At 44.2% G+C, this 8,949-nt stretch overlaps 1 protein-coding gene across 1 annotated transcript in view; it reads left to right on the top strand.

Annotated features, from left to right (window-relative positions):
• The first annotated feature begins 223 nt into the window (after positions 1-223).
• irs2a (insulin receptor substrate 2a) overlaps positions 224-8,949 on the top strand; it is a 31,214-nt gene continuing 22,488 nt past the window's right edge. The window contains exon 1 of the mRNA XM_052126597.1: positions 224-3,448. Coding sequence (XP_051982557.1) covers positions 364-3,448 — 3,085 coding nt within the window. The 5' untranslated portion in view covers positions 224-363. The remainder of the gene's footprint in view (positions 3,449-8,949) is intronic.

Genomic DNA, 8,949 nt, shown 5'->3' with positions numbered 1-8,949 from the left:
GAAGTGCGCGTGTGTACTGTGCATGTGTCAGCCAAAAAGTGCTGTTTATTTCAGGAGAGAACAGCTTGTGTAAGGGAGATTTGCCAATACTACGTCACGGATTTGACAAAGCATCGTCAATCTTCTAGCCTGGCCAATGAGCAACCCCTTGGTACGCCCCTTTAAGGTCGCACCGCCTTATATGTGTGTGTGTCTTGTTTTTATTTAATTTGTTCAACGATCCAAGATGTGCTGTGACGTTCACATAGGCCTATCTCACAGGAAAAGTGGCGAGGAAGTTAATGTTATTATTTATTTATTTTTACTCTTTTTTTCCTTCGGATGGATAACAAGTTGTAGAGACTAGTACAATTTAACGCAAGTATGGCAAGTCCGCCACTTACAGGAGGACCCTCGTTATCAAACGACAACAACATTAAAAAATGTGGATACCTCAAGAAGCAAAAGCACGGACATAGGCGATTTTTTGTTTTAAAAGATCTGAGTGATGGGCTCCCTGCGCGACTAGAGTATTACGAGAATGAGAAGAAATGGAAAAACAAGTGCGCTGCGAAAAGAGTCATATTCCTTCACTCGTGTTTGAGCATAAACAAGCGCGCTGACGCCAAACACAGATATTTGATAGCCCTCTATACCAAGGACGAGTATTTTGCTGTTGCTGCAGAGAATGAACAAGAACAGGATAACTGGCACAGAGACCTAACTGATTTAGTAAGTAAGGGGAAAGTGTGTGACAGCACCGTTTCCAGCTCGGCATCATCTCTGGTGGGTTTCGACGAGGGAAATTATGGCACGATTACACTGGTGAATGCTGCTTATAAGGAGGTATGGCAGGTGACACTTAAAGCAAAAGGACTTGGCCAGAGCAGAAATATCACTGGAGTTTACAGACTGTGCTTATCAAGTCGAACAATTAGCTTTGTGAAACTTAACTCAGAGCTGGCATCTGTGACCCTGCAGTTAATAAATATACGCAGATGCGGGCACTCTCATAGCTTTTTCTTCATTGAGGTGGGAAGATCTGCCTCTACTGGACCTGGAGAGCTGTGGATGCAAGCAGATGATTCTGTGGTTGCACAAAATATACATGAGACAATTTTAGAAGCTATGAAAGCAATGAAAGAGCTGTCTGAGTTCAGGCCACGCAGCAAAAGCCAGTCATCAAACCCCATATCCGTGCCCTCTCGGCGGAATATAAACAATTTACCCCCTAGTCAGACAGGACTGGTAAGGAGGTCAAGGACAGACAGTACTGCAGCCACATCTCCTGTCACTAAATTAACTTCCTGTCGGATACGGACAGCCAGTGAGGGGGAGGGTACCATGAACGGGACAGTCTCCATGTCTATATCTGAGAATGGAAGCCCAACAGCTGCAGGCCGGAACCACATAAGCAGATCTAACACAGTTTATGTGGGTCAGTCATCATCTGAACCATCATTTCTTCAACATTGCAGATCCATGTCTATGACAATGCCCCACTCTCCCAAATCTGTTGTTAGCCCACTAAGTTTGTCCTCCACCAGTATGAATGGATTCATCTCATCCGCAGTACACAGACTCTCTAGCTGCAGTGATTCAATTTCTGGGTCACCTAATGATACTGGCTTCCTCTCATATGATGAGTACAGTTCAAGCCCAGGGGATGTACGATACAACCCAACAAATAGGAGTGACACACCTTCTTCTCTCTGCAGCACACCACCCTCACAAGAAGCCAGTGAACTCCATGGTTATATGGTGATGGAGTGGCCATTCACCCTCTCTCATAACAGGATGTTGGACATGGAGAAGACATACAGAAAGAGGACATACTCTCTGACAACACCACAGCAACATGTAGCACACTCCCAGATATCTTCAGCATCACTTGATGAATACATGCTGATGAGGGCAGCATACACCAACAGCCACTGTGGACAGAGTACACATTGTGTATCTTCTAAAATCTCATACCCAAAAGATTACGGGGGCATTGAGATTGGCTCTAACAGTAATTTGGTTGATGATTGCTACATGCCCATGACACCAGGAATGGCACCTCAGTGTGGTAAAAATGAATACAACGTACCCATGAGTCCCATGAGTGTCTCAGCCCCCAAGCAGATCATTAACCCGAGGTCACATCATCAGTCCACTGGCAGTGGCTGCACTACCAACTCCCCCAGCAGTGGATCTCTAGAGGACAACGGGTACATGAAGATGTGGTCTGGGTCCAAGTTTTCACTGGAGAGCTCTGATGGGAGAGCAATGAATGGAGAATACATGAATATGTCACCTGTTGACACACAGCTGTCACCAACACCACCAGATTATTTAGTGGGTGAACCAGCACAGCACCTCTCGCCCTCTCTATGTATTAGCTTTAACAAACAACAGGCACCTAAATGGGCAGAGGATGACCAGTATGTTTTGATGAGTCCACAGGGCCAAAATCCAACAGTGGAGACTAATGAGGTGTCTAAAAGCCCCATTGCCCTGCCCCTTCTCCGTCGCACTGATGGCATGGCGCACAGATCAAGAGTAATCAGACACAATAGGTTATCTTTAGACACTTTGAGGATACTTCCCTGTATGACTGAACATCCTCTTCCAGGCGAGTACATCAACATAGACTTCTCTGATGCTAAAGAGTACTGTTCTCCCCCTCTGGTTTCTATGGAAAACCAAGGCTCACTATCCAACCTCAGACAGAGATCCCCTCTCTCAGACTACATAAACCTCAACCAGAATTCACACTCTCCTAAACTGAGGGAAGCACTCAGCAGTCCCTTGGATGGGATGTCAGAGCTGGCGGCATGTCCATGCCAACCTGATGAAGGGTCTTTATTCCTCAATGAACAGAGAAACTCTCCATGTTTGCTTGGCATAGGTGATGACAATTATGCTGAGATGACTTTCAACAATGCGCATATCTCACCTCTGTTCCTGTCTGACAATGATGAGAGAGCTTCAGTCAGCCCCACTATCCAGGTTAAAAGGCTTAACTTGGGTGACCAGGGGGTTTCAACAGGAATTGGTGCTTTCTTGTTGGCTACCTCCTCTGTAGACCCGGACGGAGGAGCGAAGTTGATTCGAGCAGACCCTCAGGGCCGGAGACGCCATAGCTCTGAGACCTTTTCATCCACCACCACAGTTGCACCTGTATTTCCTTCTTTTGCACACAATGTTAAGCGGCACAGCTCTGCCTCCGTAGAGAACGTCTCTGCCCGAAGTAGCAAAGGTTCTGATGAGGAACATGGGGCTTCAATGTGCCGAGAGACTTCAGCTGGCTATCAGAATGGACTTAACTACATTACCTTAAACCTCATGGGGAAACAAGAGATGGGATCTTGTGAAAACCTTGTGGGCTTCAAGACTGGTGGTTGCTGTAAATCTGGAATAAATGGATTACATGCGACTCCATATGTGTGTCTGGGATTCAAAGAGACTGCAACCACTGTACAAGGTGAGTTCCACTCATGTGTTGGGATATGATTAAAGAAAAGCTTACTGTTAAGAGATTATTGATCATGTAAAAGTTGTCAGTGTGGGTTATTCTGTTCTGTATTCTGAATGTGATACAAAGTATGGTAAAATAAAATGACTTTTTATTATGATATCATTTTAAATCAATCATAGGCATAATTATTGCAGTTTTTATATACAGGCATCTTTTAGCCCATAAAAGTGTTTTAAAAAGTTTAAATCAGGCAAACAAACAAAATATTTATGACATAATGGTGTGTATATATATGAGAGATTCTTTCTGAAATGTGAACAGTTTCAGTTTATTTTTTAGGTAATATAAAATGTCATTTAGTGTGTTTAACTATTATTTGCGGATAGGCTATAGGCTAATTTGGAGACAGATGAGACACAGAGCATAAAGTAATTAATATACAAAACACACACGCTGAACGAAATGGGTAGTATTATGCAACTTAAAGCGTTTGTTTGCTGTTTGTGTTAGTGGACGGGTCGTTTATGGTGTTGATAAGCTGTTTTTCATTCAGAGGAATTCCAGAGAAATATGACGCATGAGAAACTTGACTATCTGAGTGGCCGCGCGCTGTAAACAACCCAGCTGCGCTGGCACTATGACACTGCAGGATAGAGCGGTGCGCGCCTGTTTATTTACTGCCCAACTCGATAAGCTGACTTTTTACTGACACAGTTGTATTTATGAGTCACGGTTAATGCTTATTGGCTCGGGTATAACGGTGTTTAGCTGTTGAGACGATGAGAAAGAAGCGCAGCACAAGTGGCCCACTGAAAGGAGAGAAATATAGTTTTGAGTGTTTGGTTTATCAAGCGTTTGTTTGCTGTTTGTGTTAGTGGACGGGTCGTTTATGGTATTGATAAGCTGTTTTTCGTTCAGAGGAATTCCAGAGAAATGTGACGCATGAGAAACGTGACTATCTTAGTGGCTGCGCGCTGTAAACAACCCAGCTGCACTGGCACTGTGACACTGCAGGATAGAGCGGTGCGCGCCTGTTTATTTATAGCCCAACTTGATAAGCTGACTTTTTACTGACACAGTTGTATTTATGAGTCACTGTTTTCATGCTTATTGGCTTGGGTATAACGGTGTTTAGCTGTTCAGACAATGAGAAAGAAGCGCAGCACAAGTGGTCCACTGAAAGGAGAGAACTATAGTTTTGAGTGTTTGGTTTAACGAGCAGGACAGTTATCGTTCTCTAACTGTGGTCTGACTGCTGGGTCGATCTCTTCCAAGAACCTAATCTCCGTTTACTTTATCACGCAGGTTTTCACTTCACATTATGGTGAGGTTGCTGATTCCTGTTCCACGTGTGCTAACACGTTGAAGCCAAAAGCAGAAGTGAAAATGTATATTAAATTAATTACTAATTTCCCACCATCTGGGAAATATTCCCTTCAAATTTCATAATTCCACACACATGAGATTTTATTGCAAAAGTTCATGTGTAAATTTGCCTAATTGAATCATCTGTGGGCATGTGTGAGATCAAACTGCTCTTACAAGCTTTAACAATATGCTGCTCTTCATGCAGTGCATTGCCAGTGGATATTCTCTGCACATACTGTATTTGCATAGCACACACAGATGACAAAACATGCTGTGTTCTGAGGCATGTACTGCATATCATCTGGTTCTCCCATGTTTCCTCAGTTGGAGGCAGTGTTGTGGGCCAAAATTATCCCTAGTTAAGAGAATGTTCATGGCTGGTAAGCTTCATCACAGGCAGCGAACAGTGTAAACATCAGGCAGGGTGGGAGGGATTTTGGACATTGTGGAAATAGCATAGTGTGGATTAACCGTCTCTTGGCTGGTGTTTTGAGCCTTGAGAAATTCATAGGGCTGGAGGCAGTGGAGGGTGAAGGATTGTTTGCATTTTGTCTCCTAAAAGGACACATGCTGCCGCGTGCTATGTGCTATTGTCAGGAGTAAAAACAAGCCAGTTGGTTGTTTGTGGCTCCTTGTCAGGAACTGATGAGGTTTCATGCTTTGAATGCCTTCCTGAGCAAAGGTTGCTGGCAGAGCAGAATATTCACTTGTGTTTTTGTTTCACCTTTAGTGTCTCTCTCTCATATGATGTGTACATAAACATGGTCGGGACACACCTGTAGCTAGCCTTGCACTCAAAAAATCCCAGTATGGTGTGGCATTTAATGCCAAAGTATACTTCGGGTGTCCATGTTGCAGATCGCTCCACAAACAGTATGTGTGATGCAAATTTCAGCATCAGCACATATTTCATATTCGTTCGCACATTTTTTCAGAAAAGATACTCAAATAGGCAACATGGTTGGCCAGCCGCGACCTGATTCAGAACACGCAAAAATGAAGTATACCTGGGCCTTTAGAGTCACTGGATGGAGAGAACCAAATTAGAAAAAATGAATTCAACATTTCACAAATCGGTCAGCAGGGACTCTTTTTAACTGCCTACAGTGGATTGTTTTGTAATGATTGATAATTATACAGTATCTCTCAGTTATGTATATGTAACTTAACACCTCTGTCAATGTCCCTTCCGGCTCCTGTTGTATTATGGATAAGCTGGGTGACTTTTGACCCCTCAGTTAACTTCATATTTAGATTCCTCCGGTAGGAGGAAATCTATTGTTATTGACTGTTGTATTATTATTATTATTATTAGATTCCTCTGGTTGGCTTGAGAAAGCCAACATATTGTTATGTTATGTTATGTTACCTCCAAGAGCTTTAATGCTACAAGCACCAAACTCGCCATAGATCTGGGGACTGTTCTGAAGTTTGCTGGTATGTCTTTCTTTACCTGATGCGACTTAAGCTTTTTATATAAATGACGATCAAAAATGAAAAAAATCCCATCGATTTACAATGACTGAGCAAAAATGCCCCCTCTACTGGATAAATACGGTCTACAAGTAAAATCCCATTCACTTACATTGGCTGAGCAAAGAGGCTCCCTCTACTGGAGCAACTCTGTCTACCAAATGCACCTCTACTGGAGCAATCTCTCTAATGGAGCAATTCTGTCTACTAGTGGTTGGAGCTCCAGACTTAGAAGCCAGATTAATTTTGCTTGCGTCTGCACGAAGGTCTGTCAATTTTGTGTTTTAATGTTTGTCAGTTTGACCATTCAAGCGATTTTACACTATTCAACTCAACAAATGGCAAAACAACTCAAATAAATGTTTGCGAGCAGTTTGTGTGACACAGCAAGCCGCGTCTTGTCTGATGCATGCACCCCGATGAGAGATCGCTTTCGCTTCTTCTTGCATTTGAACGGACAATTTCATACAAAAAATTTCAAAATACATGATATATTGGGCAGTCCGTTATGTCTCAAGTGAACATAAACAGTTGAGAAAGAAATAGTGTATCATTATATTGGCATTATTCCAGGTGACGTCTTGCTAGATTTTTCTCTCGAAACAGCGGAAACAACTTAAAAAAAATACTGCGTCATTTTTGACCATACAGATACATGTAAGACTTTTATTTGTGTACACTTACAATAACAACAAAACCTTGTGCTTTTGTAAAATGAAGAAAATAAACAGGGTGCGCCATCTCTGTCTTCGTGAGCATCTTTCTGAAACACGTCACAAAAATCAAGTGAAACTCCACAAATACTTATCACACAAACATGAAACGTATGTCTAAAGAAATTAGGGATGGGTGGATCGATCCTAAAGTATCAATACTTCCGTGAATGATGATGAATCAGGGTTGTCTCTGACAACACGCGATCCGCGAGGCCAGATAATTTTTGCTTGCATCTTCATGAAGTTTTGTCGGTTGTATGTTTTAATGCTTGCCAGTTTGGCGATTTTACACCATTCACACAGTCTGTATTTTATCATCTCACACCTAAACAAATGAGGGTATGAGAGATGAAAATGATGTTGTTCAGCTTCACTTGACAGCGCGGGATCACGGATAGCAGCACTAATAGCAGAATTAGTGCTTCAGGTTCAACATCATCACAAATTTAACCCTCAGGGGTCTGAGGGTGTTTTGGGCCCTGGAGAAGTTTTGACATGCCTTGACATTTGTGCTTTTTTCAGTTGCTTAAAAACAAATTAATGGCTAAAGTCAGATAACACTGTATTCAGCACAAACTGGGCTACAATAATATGTGAGCAACATGTATGTACAGGTTTGTATTTTTGAGAAAATAAAATTGTGGCAGGGCGGAGGGCGGGGCCGGAAATGTGATCATACACACCCGGTCCCTTATCAGGCTCATCAAGCCTCCGAGAGGGACAAAGGTCGACTGCGGAGGATTGTGCGGGAGAGAGAGATAGTTTACGGACATGTCCGTCATGTGTGTGTTTTTGTCTGTTTAAGTTTTATATTAAAAATATTATTTATATTGACAAGCCGGTTCTCGCCGCCTCCTTTCCATTGACTACTTTACACTGGTGCCGAAACCAGGAAGGAGGAGGGATACACAGTAGTAGAGTTCTCGCCACTACAGTCCACCCCAGTGGAGCAGTCGCGGCCATCTGCCGTGGGGGCGAGGAGCCCGACCGCCTGGAAGAGGACGACGGCCGCTGACCGCGAAGGGAGAAGGGGCTCCTAACCGACCGCCTGGAGTGGGAGAACCGCTGCCAGGGGCGGGGGAGACCCCTTCTGTTCCCCGAGAACACGGTGGGGCGTTCAGTCCGCCAGGGGCTGGAGGTCTGCCTCCGATCTGCCCGGAGAGGTGCGGCTGTCGTCCGTTAGAGGGTGGAGGAGTGGCGGAGGAACAAGCTACGGCGTATCGGAGAACTGGCGAGTAAGTGTTTTTTTTAATCTCTCTCTCCTCTCTCTCTCTCACTGCCACTCCGCGTTGGCCTTTTCCCTGTCGTTTAAATTTTACAGTGTTTTTTTTTGCGGGGGGTACTACACTGTTACAGGAAGTAACAGTGTAGTACCCCCCCTGCCTGAGAGAACGAGGGAGGAATGTGGCAGGGCGGAGGGCGGGGCCGGGAATGTGATCATACACACCCGGTCCCTTATCAGGCTCATCAAGCCTCCGAGAGGGATAAAGGTCGACTGCGAAGGATTGTGCAGCAGAGAGAGATAGTTTACGGACATGTCCGTCATGTGTGTGTTTTTGTCTGTTTAAGTTTTATATTAAAAATATTATTTATATTGACAAGCCGGTTCTCGCCGCCTCCTTTCCATTGACTACTTTACACTGGTGCCGAAACCCGGGAAGGAGGAGAACTCTACTACGGTGTATCCATCCTCCTTCCCAGATTTCGGCACCAGTAGTCAATGTGGCAGGGCAGAGGGCGGGGCCGGGAATGTGATCATACACACCCGATCCCTTAAACAGACACAAACACACATATGACGGACATGTCCGTAAACTATCTCTCTCGCACAATCCTCCGCAGTCGACCTTTATCCCTCTCGGAGGCTTGATGAGCCTGATAAGGGACCGGGTGTGTATGATCACATTCCCGGCCCCGCCCTCCGCCCTGCCACAAATGTTTATGCATGGT

Source organism: Xyrauchen texanus, chromosome 5 (assembly GCF_025860055.1).
Source record: "Xyrauchen texanus isolate HMW12.3.18 chromosome 5, RBS_HiC_50CHRs, whole genome shotgun sequence".
Lineage (NCBI taxonomy): Eukaryota > Metazoa > Chordata > Actinopteri > Cypriniformes > Catostomidae > Xyrauchen > Xyrauchen texanus.
Note: the sequence above shows the minus strand (reverse complement) of the source record. Positions and strands in the feature narration are given on the sequence as shown.